The sequence below is a fragment of the Euprymna scolopes genome, chromosome 14 (assembly GCF_053919585.1).
Source record: "Euprymna scolopes isolate OS-2025 chromosome 14, ASM5391958v1, whole genome shotgun sequence".
Classification (NCBI taxonomy): domain Eukaryota; kingdom Metazoa; phylum Mollusca; class Cephalopoda; order Sepiida; family Sepiolidae; genus Euprymna; species Euprymna scolopes.
The window spans coordinates 47982487-48003245 of record NC_136495.1 but is presented as its reverse complement, the minus strand read 5'-3'; the positions used below and the strand labels follow the sequence as shown (position 1 = coordinate 48003245).

General features: G+C 33.6%; 1 protein-coding gene across 1 annotated transcript in view; it reads left to right on the top strand.

Moving 5' to 3' along the window:
* Positions 1 to 12191, top strand: part of LOC145292981 (signal recognition particle subunit SRP68-like) — a 35521-nt gene extending 23330 nt beyond the window's left edge. Inside the window, exons 6-11 of the mRNA XM_080139223.1 lie at positions 2029 to 2268; positions 4015 to 4236; positions 9334 to 9428; positions 9873 to 10017; positions 10551 to 10676; positions 11757 to 12191. Coding sequence (XP_079995349.1) covers positions 2029 to 2268; positions 4015 to 4236; positions 9334 to 9428; positions 9873 to 10017; positions 10551 to 10676; positions 11757 to 11990 — 1062 coding nt within the window. The 3' untranslated portion in view covers positions 11991 to 12191. The remainder of the gene's footprint in view (positions 1 to 2028; positions 2269 to 4014; positions 4237 to 9333; positions 9429 to 9872; positions 10018 to 10550; positions 10677 to 11756) is intronic.
* Positions 12192 to 20759: the final 8568 nt, after the last annotated feature.

Below are 20759 nucleotides of genomic sequence, written 5' to 3'. Positions count from 1 at the left end.
AACTGTTTGACCTAATTCTGTGTTGATAAAATGTTTAAAACATTTTTCCTATCTATGCTCTCATTTAATTTTGAGCTTAAAAATTCATTTTGTGTTTAAAAAAATTTATAACTGTAAGGCAAAATATTGAATACTCCTTGTATGGGTGTATGTGTAGAAAAGTCTATAATGAAACAAGTGTGACATAATTTCCAACTGCACATCTTGAACTGGCATTGTTTGAATCACAGCTCTTATCTTTAGAATTTTCTTCTTGCTCCAAGAAATTTAAATGTAATATAAACAAATATATTGCTGACCCCACCCAGATTTTTGCTTCCTGGTCCCCCCCAAAATCTGATCCCTGCTATAGTTGCCCTTTATGCTTCAGTGGCAATGTGCCTTGTTTAGAGTTAATAAAAAAAATTTTTAAGTCCGATAGCAGAAAAAATTCTAGGAAGACAAGAAACAGTGTTGGAATAAGTTGAGAAAAAATTTTGTTATTTCAGTTTTTCTTTCTCTTTGACTAGTTGTATGACTAATGCTTGAAAGTTTAGTCTATCCTACTATTTAATCCATAACTAGAAGGATGATATATGAATTAATAGCTTTCCCAAGAAACTCGATATAAAATGTACCTTTAGGGTGGAATCAAAGGTGTTCAATTGTTTTATAATACTTTTTTTAACTGTCGTTATAATCAGCCTTTTTCGTTTCTTTTTAATTATTTCAATCACTTTATATTTAATTCTCCATACACCACTTTTATGTCCCCTTATGAAAATTAAAATCAAGATATAGTGATGCTAACCTTTGTCTAGAATCTTTATTTCTATTTTGATCAAAATTCAATACATGATTTTCATTTTAGAAAACATCTGAAATTTAAAGCTGAAAGCTTAAGAAGAAATTGAAATTCAAGGAATCATGCTCAATTGCTGTCTAATGACCATGGATCAAATTCATTATTTAAGAAGTGACATATCATATCTTTTTAATAGTTTTAATAATGTATAATACCTCTTACAAAAATTGGGAGAAATGTACAGAACTTGGAACATTTTGGATGCTACAGTTATTAGTTGGGAAGTTCCAGGAAAAAGATATTTTCTACCTTTTTCCCAGTGGACTGATGCCCAAATAGATAAATCCACTCAGTATCCTTACTGTAGGTTACCTTACTTGCAAAACTAAGGTATCTTAAAACTTAAGTTCTGTATATTTTTGTTATATACACACAGATATGAAAGAAACAGGCATTCCATAAAAATAATTCATACCTATTTAAACATTCTGTTGTTTTTTTTTTTGCTCTTGGTCAGCAGTCAAAGCTAAAACATCAGTAAAAGTTTGAAATATTTATATTTTCTATTAATTATCAGTTTTCTATTTCCTATATTAACCCGGCTATCTTATGTCACTATTTGTGCATGACACAGGCCATTAGTTTTAGTGGTCAAGGTTTTAGAGGAGCCATATTATAGGTTAATATGAAGGTGGACTTGGTCAGCTTCAACTTTTTTGCTCTCGTTCAACCCTAAAAAGGCATATTGCTACTTGGACGTAAGGGGCTACTATTTAGGACCATACCTAGGAAAGATTAAGATGTTGGTTAACGTTACATTTAAACTTCTACATATCAGTACAGTCAGGGAAGCAAGTAACAGGAAGGGAATTTCAAAGTCTAGCTGTTCGAGGGAATAAACTATTAGAGTAGAAAGCTTTCTGGCATTTAACAACTACAACTGTGAAGGGGTGAGATTTTGTTGCTAAGCGCAGGTTTGTCAGGGATATGTCTGTTGCAGGGACATCAAATTATTGCAAACGTCAGGATTTCACTGTTGACCGAGTGATTATCTAATTTATCAGTGAGGAGCAAATAATATTTTACTTACGCCCATCCGCAGCCATTATTAGTAATGATAGTAAAATTGTTTATTTACTTCCTTGTGTGTATACCTTTATGCAAACACATAAAATATTTTTATTCTGATACATCCATCATCTGTAGTTTTTTTATACATTGTATTTTGTTTATTGTACTTTCAGCAACTGTTATCTCAAACCCGTGAAAAGCAGGCCGCCACATTGTCCGAGGTGACCTGGCGTGACCGTACTGTGCCTGTGAAAAATGAACAAGTCCGACTGTTCCTGTTGAATCTGCAAGATTGTGACAAGCAAGTGGAATCGGCCGAGGGATTTGACAGCAAGTTATCCGTTATTGAAAGTTTACTGAAACAGTGCATAGATTCTCAGCAGGTGCTCCGGGATTTGCTGCAGGATGATCAGGTCAGTTAATGTTGAAGAGGACAATAGGTTTTAGCACTTTTTTAATTTAGGTGAATTTTGCCTTTTTTTTTTTTTGCAATTCTGAAAAGGCGGATTTCTGTTTAAATCAATAAATGTGTGGCTTTTTGGGGTTTTTTTTTAATTACGGAAAAACAAATTTCTGTCAAATCACTACAGTCTTATCTCATTTTTCGTTGTTACTTGATCAGATTTTATTTTTATTTTTATTCCTGCCTCTCACTTTATCTTTTTTTTTCTCTCTTCCTATTTTCTTGCTTTCCTTTCCTCTCCCTACACTTCTCTGAAAATGTTAATTTTGCCATACTTCAAACAATTCGGGGTACAGGAAGTTGAAGACCTTTGTTTCATCAAAGAATAACTTCCTGTCTCCCCCCCCCCCCCCACACACACATGCATACTTGGTCATTCTCTTAATTTTAACTTTCTTAGTTAAAATTGATTGCAATTGTTTCACAAATGCTGAAAATAACTAGTCTCACTCCTACTCCTCCTCCTAATCAAATTCTAAACAGAGACAATTCATAGAAGCTAGTTTTATATCTCAGTAAAGAAACCATATCAATCCAAACCCCAGACTTACACAAATCTCTCTTACCATGCTAAAACATATTCTTGCTGAACAACATTATATTAATTTTGAAACTCACTAGTTTTATATCTATTTAGCATTTCTTGTTGAATTTCTTTTTGAAATTATTGTCATTCAATCACAGTACTTATAAAGAGTAAATGGGGTTCCAAACTGTTTGAATTATGCAAATATTCCTAGTGGTTTAAAAGTTATAAAAATTCAGCTCAGAAATTCTAAATGAATAAATGCAAAAGTTTGGCCCATTTCTCACACTAATGGTCAAGTCAAAAAAAACCCATTTTAATTAATTCAATTATACACAATAGGTGCACTATCTTTATATACTGTTTATTTATGTGATATCAGCGACAAAGCTTAACTAATTTGCATATCGATTTTGAAAAGGACATTTTATTGATTAACTATTTTTTTAATTCAATGATTATTATAATATAAAAAATAGTTTTGTTTCACAATATTGTTTCATTTTCTGGACAAATATATTGCGTTTTCAAATGTTTCTTACTTTAGAAGGGCAGACTTGATTTTCAACAATTTCTAAATTGCAAGTAAAACGTTCAATTGATTTATTCTTTTCTTTACAGTTATGTTTAAAAGATAAACAAATTTGCATCAGAATTAACAAAATGTTAATGTTTATCAATATAAATGATGAGGAAAATTTGTTTCATATTTACAAATTTATGACTGAAATATTTATTTTAAATTCACGTTTCAAATATTTCGAGTAGCAAACTTTGAAATGATAGTGAGCCAATAATGCCAGCTACTATATATATATATATATATATATATATATATATATATATCCGTTTATGCTGATGAGATGATATCCAGAAATATTTTACTTATTTCTCGATAGTTTTATTTGTAAATATCAAATAAATAAAAAGATATCATTTTCAAAACGATTGTACATATAAACATCATTTTGTTATGTTTCCTCCTATGAAAACTTGATTGATAATTTCACAATTATTAATCTCTCACCCTTTTTATATATATATATATATATATATATATATATATATATATATATATATAAACAAAAATACATTAAAAAGTTGATCTGTTCATTAAATACAATGCATCCAAACATATATAATGGAATTTTTTTTCTTTTCTTTTGATAGAATTTCAAGGCCGCTTTGCGTGGTCAACCAATTGATGGTCGGACGTCCAACCAACATTATTTGCACTCTTATCTCACCTTCATTCGACTCACCAAAACAATTAAAAGAAATTTGCTCCTAATCGACAATATGAAGCAGTACCTTCCAAACAAGGTGATCCCAGAAGGGAAGAAGATTACAAAGCCACAAGATTTAGTTCGTCTTTATGATATTATTGTTCAAGTAAGTTTTTTACACAATGAAAGTGAGATTTAAATTTTTTGAGTTATTAGGTTGGTGCAAAAATAATGTCGTCTTTTTTTTTTCTTTTTTTTTTTTTTACGTTCAACTTCAAAAGATCATAACTGCTTTCATAATAAACTTTATTAATCAAAATAAGAACCATTAGAATCGACATTTTTTTTGGCAACAAGAGACAAGTTTATTTATCCCATTAGCATAGAAATTCAGAGTTCTGGAAATGATGAAGTCATTGAAGGCCGATTCAGCATCATCTCGGCTTTTGAAGCATTTTTCGTGCAGGAAGTTTTCAAGATGCTTGAAAAGTAATAATCAGTGGGCGAGAGGTCCAATGAATATGGCGGATGAGGCAGAGTCTTGTAGCCCAATTCGTTCAGCTTCTGTAGGGTCAGTTGAGCAACATGCAGGCGAGCGTTGTCATGGAGGAGAATTGGTCCCTTCATATTGACCAATCTACGGCACATACTTTGGAGCTTCTGGTGCGTTTCGTCAATTTGTAAGCAGTACTTCTCCGCTGTAATCATTTCGCCTGGATTCAAAAAACTGTGATGGATAAGACTGGCCGCAAACCATCAAACAGTCAACCATAACCTTTTTTTGGTGCAATTTCAGCTTTAGGAAGTGTTGTGGAGCTTCTCCAGCATCCAATCACTGTGCTGAACGTAGCTGGTTCTCGCAGAGGATCCACTTCTCATCACACGTCACAATCCACTCGACAAATGGGTTGTTTTTGCTGCACAGAAGGAACATAGAAGACACCTCAAATGACAAGAATTTTGATTATCGTTCAATTCATGCGATACCCATTTATCCAATTTTTTTTACTTTCCTATTTATTTTAAATGGCAAATGACTGAGTGGTCGACCTTGAGTTCAACAGCAACTTCTCGTGTGGTTTTGTGAGGATCGGCTTCAATTAAGGCTTTTAAATGTTCGTTATCAACCGCAGTTGGTTCGCCGCGACCGGCTTCATCTTAGATGCTCTCGTCACCATTGCAAAATTTCTGAAACCACCATTGTGCCACACATTCATTAGTGGTTCCTGATCAAACGCATCATTAATATCACAAGTTGTCGTGGCAGCTTTTCGGCTTAGTTTTAACTGGAACAAGAAAATCGTGCAGATTTGAATTTTGTTCATGCTGTTGAAAAGCCTGCAAAAAAATGAATGACGAGATTAAGAACAGTAACAAATAACACGGTTTGATAGAGCAAAAACACACACTTCAAAATGATATATAACATGGCTATATATATATCAATGAATTAATTCAGAAATCATATATAAAAGTAACATGTGAGAAAACGATATTGTTTTTGCACCAACCTAATATAAATATCATTTAGTGTAAGAGTAATATCCCGATTCATACTTTTGTTTTTGTTAGTTGCAAAGTACTTTCCCTTGAAGCAATTAAACAATTTGTATGCAAATTATAATTTTATTTTTCATTTATTTATATGCAAGACAACTGAACAATACCCGAGCTTTTGTATAATTTCTAACCCTGTGTACCATTGCCTGCCTGTTGGATTCTTTCCTCAGATTTATTCTCCCTATTTATTTTATTTCCAAATTTATATAAAACTTATATGCAACTATGAATTAAAGTTGAGCACATATCTGATGAAGGGAAATGTTCCCAAAATATTATACTAAACTTTTATCAGGCCAGTAAGAATATGATATAATGTGATAACCGTATAAAAAAACATATTTTCTATTCATAAAAGGTGAATTTGCATTGCTCATTCTATTTTTACATCTTAAATTGCTTCAGTTGGGTCTATCCGTCACACCTTTGCATTGTATTGCCTTATATAAATTACTTTTATATACACACTAAACAATGCTTCAAGCGAGCCACTTTTAATGCCTTATATAAAACTTTTGTTTTCCCCTGATATTGTCTCATTGTCCATCCAATTAATCATAGAAGTTATCTAAAGCCAGAATTCAAAATCACATTTGTTTCCAAATTTTGATGAATCAGTATTTCTTATCGTTCATTGTTTACCTTTTTGACATTAAGATCAAAGGAATGTTGTGATTCCAATCTCTTTGTTAAAATAACTTTCAATTAAAAAAAAATTCTTTTTTTTCATGATGTAACTTTGAGTTGTGACAATTTCATCCATGTTTTCAACCCACACTATTTTCTGAATCGTAATACAAATTTGTAATTAGAATTGTCTAAATTATCTTTTTTTTTTTTTTTTTTAGAAATTTAATTTTGTTTTATCTGCATTTTAATGCGTTTTACTTGACATTTTATTGAAATAAAATTCCTGAAAATTATTTCAATAAATGTCACTTTATTTACATCATTTTTACTGTTGTCTACATTCGTGAGCCCTACCCCCAAGATTGAATATTTATAAAAAGTAAAAAACAAACATAAAAAGAAAACATGTTATGAGTTGGGAGAAAAAAAGATATACGGCTCCTCGTTCAATTTGAATTAATGTTGAGTTTTCCTTCTAATTCATATGACTGATTCTTCAAAGAAACAATTGCTTTGCTGTAATGATTTTTGGTGAAGTTATTCGTTCCAACAATATTGAAGTAGTTTTATTTATGTATGACAAATTAAGGCAAAATAAATGTACAACAGCTGCTCCTGCTGATTCTCTATTAAGAATGTCAAATTGTTCCTGCTGCTTTTGATTTTTTTTTTTTTTTTTTTCTAAAAATCTTTGGAAAACAATTTTTTTTTCTTTTTTCAGACTTGAGAGGAATATTAAAAAAAAAAAAAAAATGCAAGTGAAACATGAAAAGAAAATGTTCCTTTAAGTTTAAAGAAAAAAAAATTTGTTTATTTTAAAATTGTAAATGTTTAATATATGAGCAAATTATTGAATTTCCCTTCAGTGAATTACCTGTCAATATGAAACACAAATAACTTGTTTCTTTTTTTTACAAAGAATTTTATCAAAAAAAAGAAAACAGCCTGCCATTCCATCTAAATTAAAATCATGTTGAACATAATTAGTAAAACCCTGTAATAGAGCTCATATAAACAATAATTTAGTGCCCTCAGTTATAATAGTTGCCCATGTCAATCGGAGCACCACTGACTTGTGTTATGCCTGCGTTAGAAAGAAAACAATGGCTATTCCAAACAAGTGGTTATAAACAGACATCCAGGACAATGGAATGAGCGACAACCAGTGGTGCAAATGATTCATTTTGTTGACCAATCAATATTTTTGGTTCAATATCTTTTTCTTCATGAAGGTTTGGTATTTAGGATGTTGAAAGTGTTTCAAATTCTTATGTGGTTTGATTCAAAGAGTTGACATCAGTCAAGCTGCATATAGTCATATCACTTCTCACATACTCTGCCAGGGACTTCTTGCTCTACAACACTCCTAGTGCTTAGAATATCCAGACACATCATGAATTGATGCAAAAGGTTGCTATATCACCTGAGGCACGGAGTGCATAAGTATCTGTAATAAATATAAAGTTTTTGATGAAGCAAAGTTGATGGGATGCTTTCTTTCAGTTTACAGCCACGCATTCAGTTGATCATGGCATGGTTATTACACCAAAGCCATTGCAGATCGGAAGTTTTTAAAGCTTATGTTTAACTGCAGTGTAAGATGTGAGAGCAAAAACAGGCTGGAAAAAGACTTTACCATAAATCTTAAAGGAAATGTGTATAGATGTAAAGATTAGCAGCAGCCTCTTGAATCCTAGCCCCATGCAACACAACTCGCTGTGATACTGCTGATTCACTCAAGTTATTGTTATACTACATATTACTCGCATATGACATAATTGCATTGACACACCTGTTCCTGTTAGGTCACCAAAATTACCAGACATTGAGCCTGGTCACTACTAAATAGGTGATCATTTGGGATTACCAGGTGCTGTTTGTGCTCTCCACTTGACATTATTTCTAGTCATATCAGATTTCTCCTTGCCACTGAAATCAAGCAATGCCAATTCAAGAACAGTGTGGTTGGGGATTGCATAACTCTTACTTTACAATTATATGTACATTTAGGGTATTCATTGGGTATTATATTGTATATAGGGTATTCATTGGCTATCAAGACTGAATGGAAGCTATGAGCCTGTCATTCAGTTCTAGTTGGTTTCTGTTGTAAGCTCCATTCATAGCCTTGAGCCCCTGGAGGGGCATAGGCCATCCACAACTTTTATAGATGCTTTTGTTGTGAGGAGTTCTTTTTTCGGGTTGAGGGTGTTGGCCCTATGCCCAACCTCAGAAGGTTCATATAGCGTCTAGCCTTCCCAAATGGTCACCCATCTGGTACTATGTTGCTTAATTTCGATGATCTGGTGAGAACCGATGTGTCAACGTGATTGTGCCATATTCTGTTATAAGCTAGTTTCTCATTATGATATGTGTTTTTCGAGAACTTGTAGCCTTTGGTTCGATTATCTGTTAAAGTTAAATGCTGGTTGACCTTTGATTTTCTGTAGCTCTCTTTAACTATCTCGTGGGTAGGGTCAGGGTTGTGGGAATTAAAATTCCCTGGCTAACTCGATTGTCACCCTTTAACTCTGGTAACCAGAAAGCAACACAGCCACAGCACTTCCTGTTCTGTATATCTCTCCCTCTTTTCCGCTGAACTCTCGACTAGTCAAGATGTGACAAAGCCCGCTCCTGGTTGGCAACTCTCCTGACTAACCGCAAATAATGTTACTCCTTTCTCAACAAACTCTTATTCTTTCCTCACATGTATATTTATGTAAATAAATCTACATTCTTTCACTAATGCATATATCGGTATGTTTTCGTCATCATTATGCGACCTTCTGCTTCTTAACCACTACCATTCATTAACAACATGGAGGATGGGATCCCAATTACATAAACAGGTCATCCTCTACAGGGTACAAACAGTCATTTGATCCAGTTTTATTTACATTGTGATTGCCTCCTTCCCCTCCACCATGTTTATCCAAACCTGTTGTTTTATTGTTTTACTTATCTTCATTTATCACATGACCCTTTTTTTTTGTTTTTGTTTTCTCTTTTAGAAAAATCTCTATATTTTCAACTCAAAAATATTTTATTTGAATTTTTCCAAACTTAATTTCAGAATCTGAACGAGATTCTCAATTTACCAGGAATTGAAGACGATTTCAATTTGTCAAGCGAGATAAAAACACAAATTTTAGGTTTTAAAGCTTTCAGGTAAGTTGTATTTCCCAGTATACTATGAGCAGGGAATGTTGTTGATTGCCATCGTTTGTTCACTTCATTGATGGAATTCACTGGTTGTGGTGATGTGACTGTCAAGTTTTCCATCTCTCTCACTGTGCTTCTAATCTTCTAAATAAACGCTTTTATAAATGTTATTAAAAACAGAAAAAATTAAAAAATGGTTTTGTCTTTAAAAAATTTCTTTGGGGTTTGTTTGTTCTTTTGTGCAGATCTGTAATTTAAATGCTGCTTTTGGTTGTCTATTTTTGTTATTCACCATCTTGGCTATCTACATTGCTATCAGCCTTATTAAACACTTAGATATTAAAGAGGTAATTAAGCAAATAAAAAATCTCTTTGTTTTGGCTAGATAATTTTTTTTGTATAAAAAATGATTTTGCAATTTAACAGATAATGTTTTTTCTTCTCATCCAGAACTTACTACATTGCATTTTATTATTCGATGGACAAAAAATGGAAAGAATCTATAGCTTTATATGAAAAGGTTTTGGGTTACGCCGAGAAAAGTTTGGACGGCTACAAAGCTCTCACACCTCCAGGTGGAATTGCTGACATTGAGGTAAGTATCTGATACCTTGCATATATAGTAGCATTTGACTAATTTTGTGCGTCATCATTAAGCCTATGACAACATATTCTTTTCCTTGTTTTGATTCTCAGGTATATATCCATTAATATCTTATGTTTTTATGTAGAGTGATGTGACCCTCAGTTGATTAATTGTATCGGATATATACTCAAGAGTAAAAACAATGAAAAGAATATGCTGTTGTCATAGCCCTAGTCATCATCATCATTATATTTTGTTTTAACATCAGTTTTACACGCTGGCATGTGTTGGACGGCTTTTAGAAATTGATTCCCCAAACTAATCTATCTCTGACCAAGTTTATATTTATCCCTCTTTCTCTCAAGTCCATCCATATCACTTTCTCCTAGGTTTTCCCTGTGAACTGAACTTGCTACCTCAACTGTTCTACATCTACTAACCCAATAATTTTCATCCATCATCGTCAAATCTTAAAATAGTCAATATTGACATTTTTTTTCTCTTGTGAGTGAAGATTTTTTTATATATATATATATTTTCAGGCCGAACAAAAGAAGATAGCAGATTTGATAAAGAACGTTTCCTCTCTGAAACATTCATCTCATGCTTCAAGTATTTTGAATTCAGGGGATACAATGGAACCGACGAAAACCGTCCCTCACAAAAAGGTAAAACTTTTTTTCACTAAAAATATTTTTGATAAATATGGATGCAAAAAATTTTTTAAAATTATTTTCACTGCCATATTGAATGGTAATTTGATTTTGAGCTAGAACTGTAAGGTTTGCAAATGTGTAGCCGAAAATGATTGTTTATAGTTTTACGTCAAATAAATATATGACTCTGTTATAGGACACTTTTATATGCTTTTAGTAAAACTTAACTGAATTATACCAGGATTTTAAATGTGATTTAGTGAAAGGTGTTAATCTAAAATAGATTCATTTTTAAACAGTCCTGGTATTAGAGTTCAGTTTCTTGTACATAAAATGAATTACAATGCATCTTTAAGTCCATTCTTCTTTTTAATGGATCAAAGTATTTTTAACGTATTGTAGCATATTTATGTTCAGATTACTCAGATTGGAAACTGTTAATTTCAAGAGATTTTCAGTGCCATGTTTGTATTCCTTACACAAAAATACATTTACATGGCAAATATCATTGCTTGATCTTGTGTTTTAACAAAGATATAACATTTTTTTTTTTTTTTTCTGAAAAAGTACTGTAAATAATGCATATGGTTTTAAGGAAGGGAAAATATCCAAACATGCAAGGCACTAAAATAGTTACAGTTTCCTGGTTTTTAGTAAAATTTTTAAGTATTTTTAAAGATCATCAAGCTCTTTTTGTGCATGCCATTAAGATATTTTAAGCCATTTAAATTTTTTCACGTGTATTGCTTATATATATATATATATATATATATATATATATATATATATATATATATATAATATATTAGTTTTTATTGCTAATATATATATATATATATTTTTTTTTATTGCTAATATTTATAATAGATATGTTTTTTATTGCTAATATATATATAATATATATATAATAGATATTAGTTTTTATTGTTAATAATATATATTTTTTTTTTATTGCTAATATTTATAATAGATATGTTTTTATTGCTAATATATGTATATATATATATATATATATATATAATAGATATTAGTTTTTATTGTTAATAATATATATATGTTATTTATTTTATATTTATTCAACTTATTTTGCAGCTTCTCATGGATAGACTTGATCAGTACATAGAGGACCTATCTTTGACTGGCAAGCACCCGAAACTTGTGACTTTTCCTCCCAACTTTGAACCGATTCCCTGTCGGCCATTATTTTATGACTTGGCTCTTAATCATGTTGCATTCCCGTCCTTGGAAGGCAAAATTGAACAAAAAGGCGCCGGCGGCATCACTGATCTTGTCAAGGGTTGGTTGTGGGGTGGTGGAAAAAAATAGACTGTCTGCCATTTATGATGCTACACTATTTTACTTCAAATGGAAAACAATGTTGCTTTAAGAAGTCTCGGAGTCACAAGGAGCCAATATCAGGACAATTTAAAAAAATTTTTTCTTTTTAAATAAGTAAATAATCAAAACTTCAACCTCCATTTTTGGGGACCATATGCCCACTTTTTTTTTTTTTTTTTTTTTTTTTTTTTTTTTTTTTTTGAGAAAATATTGGCTAGGGTATTTTTTTTTCTCTTGTAACTTTTTTTCACCCCTTCCTCTTTCTCCCTACTCTTCCACATATTTTTGTTCCTCCCTACTCTTCTGGTTTTCTACCCTTTATTTTTTCTCTTCCTCCATTTCTCTCCTCCTTCTCTTCAATCTCTACTCTTTCCTTTTCCTTTTTCTTTTCTTTTTCATTTGTCCTTTTTAAAAAATTTTTCACCTTTTTTTTTTTCAGTATTTTCTATCATGAAATAATTTAAGTCACATGTCAAAATGATTCAAGATAAAAGTTACTTTCAGCTACTTACTATTAAGTTCAATGTTACTTAATTTCAACTTTGTTTATTTTTTACTTTATTTTTCAATATAGTAATGTAAAATTTTTCAAAACGATTTTTTATTTATATTTTTTATATTTAGAGATTTTTTTTTTTTCAATTATTTTGCTTTCTGGGAAATAATTATAAAGACATACAAATTGATATTATGTTTGTTTTTATGCCGGAATAAGTGGAATCTTAAACATTGGTTTCCAGAGACTGCAACTTTTCTATGTAATTGAAGAAATACATTTTAATAAAAAACATTAAAAAAAATTCACACATATTTTTTTTTATGGTTTTACTATTCTTTTTGTTTTCCATATTCAGATTTACACTTTTTTTTTCTATTTATTGAATGTATTTTCGTAATTAATTGATCCAGTTTCATTATCACAGTACATTTAACAACCCTATTTATCCTTATTAACATCATATGTTGCTCAGCAGCTTAACTATAACTTTAAATTCTTCCTTTGTCACATGATTAAAACTAACCAATCAGTGACCTACACATATATAGAGCCATGGCTGAATCCTGTGCAACGTTATATGGCAATAATATTTCTGTTTTTCTAACTTTCCATAAGCAATTAATTCCCACCCACTAGATAGTCAGTTATTATCTCGTTGACAAGAAACAGTTGTAGTCTTGTGGGCACGTAGATAGTCAGCTCAGTAGGTAGTGTTGTCTCTCTGTAGTAGTGCAATAATAGTCATAGAGATGTTGGTCTTTTTCTTTTTACTCTTTGTAATTGTAATGAAGAAGCAGCTAAAAAGAACAACAATTCCATTATTTGCTCTGGGCTGCATCTTATTTGCTTGTTGATTTCATTAGTTTTTACATCATTTATCTAGATGATTGCATTTTTCCAGCTATATCATCATGGTGGAAGAACCTTGAAAAATATTGATTTGACAGATGCAACTCGTTTTGAGAAAGTAACTACCTTGATTAATCTGCCACCATCAATAAAGTATACCTTTTTTTTTTTTTTTTTAATCAGCTATAAGCTTATGCAGGGAATAATGTAGCAGTTATATATTGACAAATTAGGTTTTAAAGGAATTGAATCGAAATACATTAATTTAGTGCATAGAACATGATAGGAATAAAGAAAAATATAAATTGGTTAGGAAGAATCAAATATCGAGTTGACAGCTGCAATTAGCTTTGAGAAATCAACCATCTTGATTAATCAGCTACCATCAATGAAACAAACTTTTGTTTTTAATTAGCCATAAACCTAATCAATGTAATGTAGCAATTATGTATTGACAAACTATTTCTTGCATGCAGTTTTATCATCTCACATGTATTGATTGATCTGTTATTCAATGAAAACACTTTGCATGAAAGGTACGGTACTTGTACAGTTTAGTCAAGACATTCAAAAATGAAAATATCAAAAAAAATATTATATTGTACGTATCCGTTTTGGACTGAAGATCTCCGAAAAAAAATTTCATTTAATTTGATCAAGTAGTTTTTTTTTTGTTTTTACAGCGTAAAAACACGTTCTTATGAGAGCGTGTTGAAGTCAGCCATTTTGAAATTTGCTGAATACGCCATGGGGAGATAACTCCATGTAAAGCGCCGATACTCCCTCCCCATCTTTAATTCTAGCTTTTCTTCATAAAAATCGAACCTTTTGCTCAGTATCATAACAAATTGTTTTTTCGCTGTAAAAAAAGAACTACTTTTTACCCCAGTTTCTAACGAGTTGGACTTGAGGTGTTTGCTCTTTTCAAATGCTTGCAAATTATACACACCTGACAATTCTGTCAAATCTGTCAACATAAAAGTTTATTTACAATTCACTGTTGGGCATTGACGAGAGATACAGAACAGAACGACTGTTTAGTAGTAAGGATGTGTGGGTGTGTATCAGGTGACAGCGGAATTTGTCACTCATACTGGAGGACTGCTGGCGCTCTTCTTTACCTCTCTTTTGTTTATGCTATCCGTGTCTTATAAAGATATCAACCGACATTCCTGAAATGTAAATATTTAAAATATTTAACTGTTCTTTCTTTTGTATTATGCAATTCTAACTTCCTGACCTGCAATGTAAACTTTTCTTTGTTTTCAGTGATAGTTACAATTCAGGTAATTTTTGTAGGACACAAGAATGTAGATTAAAGTCCATCTGAAATGTACATGTGTGCACACCTCTGATTTTATCGGCGTCACCCTGGCTCAGTATTCAACAGTTGTAAAAGAAGCAATTAAGAAGAGCAATTTTATTATTTGCTCTGGGCTGCATTTTATTTGCTTATTGCTTTTATCACTTTTTTACATCAAGTTCATCCAATCTCCATATAAAGATAAAAACAGTTTCAGCACATTAAATTATACAAGTCTGTAGATAATTAAGTATCACTGCATTTGGTATAAGTCATTAGTTATTTACGATATATCGACCTTTAACTATTCTGGTCTTTCAACAATATTTGACTAAGATGTTTACTCGGTAAATAATTAAAAAAAAGAATATGATAATCTTATATTTATAAATCATATATTCACAAATTTAGAGAGACATTTTAAAAAATATATAAAACTTCTCATTCGAATCACAGTGTGTTAGTGATAGTTATTTTATTATTAGTAAGGAAAGAGAGGTTTTCCTTGGTAGCAAGATTATAGATATACCAAACATAAAGAGGATTGATCGTCAGAAGGTGAAAAGCAAGGTGAAGGTGGTCCAAGGTGTAATTCACAACATTATGAGAGAAAACATTTATTATGGAACTTAACGGGGTTTTTTTTTCTATACATGGTGTCATATGCTGTTGTAAATCGTCTTGATGGAGAAGAAAAACAGGGAGAAGGAGGGAAGACTATACTGGCAGAGGCAGCTTGAAGAAAGTATTAAACAGTGGCGGAAAGACATTGGCTAATAAGAAAGGGAGTTAAGCTCATAAAGAAAGCCAAGAATTGAAAGGAGGTATGTTTTGACAATAAAAGGATGATGCTTAAGGAGAAATTAGGAACTTTATTGGGAAAGGTGTTGCTTTTCAGCAGAACAACCTTTTCCGGAACAATCAGTCTCAGTTGTATAAGGAATTAAGTGATAGCAAGGAGGCTGAAAGTAACAGTACTCTAAATGCTGATGAGACTAGGGAGTTCTGGAGTTAGATTTGGTCTATCAAAAAGTGACTCAATAATAAGACTAGCTGGTTGGGAGATGTCAGAGCAAGGTTCTCAGGGATGCAGCAGATGGAGAACGTTGTGATAACCATTGACGATGTGAAAGCTGGCATTTGAAGGATGACGAACTAGAAGACACCTTGTCCAGATAGTGAGAGGCTTCTGGTTCAAGCAGTTTCAATGTCTTCATTCCTCAATAGCTACTGCCCTGCAAGGGGTAGTTGACTCTAGGGACATATCTGATTGGTTTGTTAGAAGAAGGATGCCATCGATTTTGAAGGAGCCAACCAGCAATTACAGAATAATCACGTCTGCCACTAATGTAGAAGCTGTTGAGTGGCAATCTTTTGAGCAATGATGTGCTTTCTGATGAACAGAAAGAGTGGCAGGGTGGATCAAGGGGTACCAAGGATCGGCTAATGATTGATAAGTTGCAGGATACAAAGAGAAAGAAGAATTTTAGTGTAGCATGGATTGATTACAGGAAGGCATACGTCATGGATCCGTGAAATACTGTTGATGATGAAGGTTGTTAGAAATATTGCAGGGCTTCAGGATAGCAGTATGGTTCAATGGAAAACTGTTGTAATAGCAAACAGTGAGGTGCTTGGGGAGGTTAGCATCAGACAAGGCATATTCCAAGGAGATTATCTCCTCTTCTTTTTTTTTATGGTGATGATGCCACTAAGCATCCTCTTAATGAAAGAAGCTGAGCCATGGCTTTGAGTCTCATGGACAACACCTCGACCACCTGCTGTTCATGGATGATTTGAAGGTATTTGGTAAGAATGAGAAGGAAGTTGAGACATTTGTGGAGCTCGTCAAGACATCAGGATAGAATTTGGGATTATTAAGTGTGCAGTGTTGGTGATGAAAAGGGGAGTAAAGGTACATTCGAATGGAATTGTGTCACTAAATGGAGAAGTTATGAAAGAAATACAAGGGGCGTGAATTAAGTAATGCCTCTTACCCACTTCCCATGGCAGTAGAGCAACGAAACCTGGTACAGTTATTAGTCTTTCTCTACATAGGAACCACCCAGAGTTATGCATTTCTCCCATCGTTTGATGCAGCTCTGGAGACCGTTTTTGTAGAACACCCCAGGTTGGTCCTCCAACCACGACGTGACTTCAGAAATCAAGGCTGCATCATCTGAGAAACGCTTTCCTTTCAAAAACAATTTCATGGCTGGGAAGAGGTGAAAGTCAGAGGGTGCAAGATCAGGAGAGTAGGGAAGATGGGGCAGGATTTCATAACCACACGCCCGTGCTTCTGATCTGGCAACATGCGAGTTGTGGACCGGAGCGTTGTCCTGCAGGAGGAAGGTACCTTTGCTGATCTTGCTCCACCTCTTGATTTTGATAGCTTCCCTTAATTTCCTCAAAAGTGAAGCATAATAGGCTCCTATAATTGTGGTACCCTTTGCCAGGAAATCTGTCATCACTACTCCGTCCTGGTCCCAGAAGACTGTAGGCATGACTTTGCCAGCAGAGGGCTGCACCCTTGCCTTCTTTGGAGGTGGTGAGTCCAAGTGCTTCCACTGCATTCACTGGGCTTTGGTCTCTGGATCATAGTGATGGACCCAGGTTTCATCCTGTGTAATCAGTCTTTTGAAAAACTTTGACATCTTCTTGGCACATCTCCAAATTCATCTTCGAGCACTCGGTGCGTTCTCGCTTCTGGAATGGTGTGAGCAACCTGGGAATCCATCTGGCAGACACCTTATGCATATGCAAATGGTCATGAATGATAGTTTCCACAGACCCTGTACTAATCTTGACAGCTTGGGCGAATAGTAATGTGCTGATCTTCCAAAATGGCAGCCTCAACTTGACAGACAGATGCCTCATCAATGGCAAAAGGGCGGGAGGCGACCAGGTCTAGGAGCTGTTTCCACAGACTTCCGGCCATGTTTGAATTCACGATGCCAGCATTTTACAAGGTCATATGATGGGGCATTATCACTATAAGTTTCTTTCATTTCATCCAAAGTCTCCTGTGGTGTGCGTCCTTTCAAATACAAAAACCGGATCACTGCTCGACATTCAACAGGCTCCATTTCACACCTGACTCAGTTCAAACACCTGTAAAACAGTAACCACAATTAGTTCAGGGCTGTAATTTGCCACATAACTCGTAGAGATATAAATCATTACACATGCAAAATTTCAGCTAGATCAGACAACTGGAAGTGGGTCAGGGGCATTACTTATTGCACGCCCCTCATAGTAATTCACTCCCATTTGTTCGTTCACACTTTTCTCAATAACCATGCTCATAGAAGAAGCAAGGTTATAAGTGCTGGAGGGTGTAGGCATCATGAACAGGGAGATGAAAGAGAAAGTCAAGGAGTAACTTAGAAGGGTGAAGTTATTTGCAAAGTCAAAGTTATATGGAGGAAATCTGATCAAGGCAATGAATGCATGGGCTGTCAATGTTTTTGAGGTACAGTGCAAGAATTTTGGAATTGTCCAATGAGGAGTTGCATGCCATGGACATAATTTTCCTAAATATCAAGATCTGAAATGAAAAATTTTGGCAATGTTTGGTATATCCCATGTTAGAAGTAGTACAACCAAGTTGTATCAGAAGAGGAAAGATTGTGTTAGAGCTGAGGAAACATTGTTTAAAAAACATGTGGTGAGGAGTGGATGCTCAAGGTTGTGGCCATTAAAGATGAAATGGCTAAGTATGTGAAGTGTGTGGACAGAGAAAGAGCAGAGGAATTGGATGAGAAGAAGATGCACAGAAAGTTTTTCCAGGATGTGGCAGATGTGGCAGATTCAAGATCATGGCAATAGCTTAGAGCTGGGTATCTGGCTAAGAGAATTGAAACCCTTGTGCAGCATAAGAGCGGATACTAGGAATGCAACTGCTAAAGAAAGTGGTTCAAGAAGAGGATGTTGCTGCAGAAAGCCTGATTTATGAAAAGTTTTGAGTCAGTTGCGCATCTTGCAGCTTAGAGGAAGTACTGTAGAAGGTATAACTGTGTGGAGCTTCAGGTTTGTAGGAAGTTTGGTGTAAAGTGAGCTAGGAAGTAGTTTGAGGAAGTATTTGACGATGTAAGAACAAGTGAGGATGACATAGTGAGCAAAAGTGTTATGACAACCAAGCAATTGGAACATAATTGTCTAGATTTGGCAGTCATTGACAAGGTCATAAACAGGTGGCAAATTGTAGACTTTTCAGTGCCATGGGACAAAAATGTGATTGAGAAGGAAAATGAGAAGTGTGGCAATTATGCTTTGTTGGCCTTGGAGATGAGATGTATGCGTGGGGGTTAAAATCCAAGTAATTATGGAAGAACATTTGAAAAATCTATGTTGGGCAACCTTCAGATTTCTGCTATTGTAGGTACCATCAATATCCTTAGAAAAATCCTTGATCTTTGAAGGTCCTGGTTTGGAACTGGGATTGAGGGAGAGTTCTCTGAGAATAAATCCCATTTTTTTTTTCAGGGAGACATCAAACGAAATTGTTGTTGTTGTTGTTGTTGTTGCGGTGGTGGTGGTGGTGATGATGATGCTGATTGTTTTGTTTATTTGTGTTTTAGTAGTCTCAACTTTTGGATGTTTTCAGTTGGATTTTTTTCTTGAGCATCAGGTCAATTCCTTTGACTTTAACATTCAAGCTGTATCATAATATTTTCCTCATTTCTAACAGGCAAACTCTTTGCAAAATTGGAAAAGAAATTGTCTCATCAATCTGATTGAGCCATTTATGGTGGCTTTTCATTATGGTTCCAATTACAATGGGAATCTACATCTCCATGGTCTAATTCCCATTTCAGATCTTGATATTTATTTATTTATTCATGGTTTTTCTCTTGCACTCTGGTATCAAAAGGACAGGCTACATCAATGATTGAGTAAGTTCTCTTGTTTTTGTTTAGGAAAATTATGTCAGGTTTGAAGTGTTCAAAGACATTATTAGTTTGAATATGCATGCCTCAAAGAAGTTTGACATTATCGTTTTCCTATGCCACCTCTGGTTTTTGCATATATTCGAATGTATGACTTAAGTGACTTTGTCGTGTTTCCATTTTTCATATTAATGTTGAACTTTGCATAGGGCATTTTGATATAATATGTGCTAATGTTTCTTCCCTTTCATTACTTAATCTGCACATTTGTCATTCTGTAGTTTTGTCAATGTAGTGTTTAATAGACCTAGTGTGAGTTGCTTGTTCCTGAGCTGTAACGAACGTGCTCTCAGTGGATCTTGTAACAAACAATTCCAGCTGTCATTATCTCTAAATCTAGTATTCTTAAGCAACACTCTGTGTAGTTTCTTTCCTCCTCTTTTTTGCAATATGTGACTCTTTTTCATCCTAAGTCCTTTTATATTTTCCCTTTTCACTTCATGGAGAAGAGTTTCATTATTTTCAGAAATATTTTCCACTAGACTTCCTTCCTCTTTATTTACCACGTTTTCAACACTAAGTAAACCTCGACCACCTTCTTTTCTAGGCTGATACAATTGATTTACATCTCCTTTCTTAGCAAAAGCCCCATAAATTGTAAGTATTTTACATGTTTTTGCATCCAAACATTTTAATTCATCTACATTCCAATTAAGTACACCAGTAGTATATAGAATGATAGTTACTACTCTGACATTGATAGCATATATTATATTCCAACTGTGGAGATGCGATTTAAGAATAACCCTTAATTTTCTGTAAACTCAGCTGTGATCTGGTTTTTCACTTTTATATTCTTAATCTTATCAATTTTCACTATTCCCAAATATTTGCAGCTTCTCTTGCTGTCAACATTCTTAATCAGATCTGTTGTTGGTGGTTTAAGGCCATCTGAGTGGACAAGCTTGCCTCTTTTCATGACAAGAATAGCACATTTGGTGATGCCGAATTTCATCCTTAAGTCATTACTAAACAATTTGATCGTATTCATTAGAGTATCAAGCTGCTTATCATTCCTTGCAAAAACTTTAAGGTCGTCCATTAATAGTAGGTGATTAACTGTTGGAAGTCTTTTTCCAAGTTCATTTCCTGCTTTCACATTCCATAAAATAAGTGTCAATGGGATCAAGCTGGTGACAAAAAGCAAAGTGTTCCAA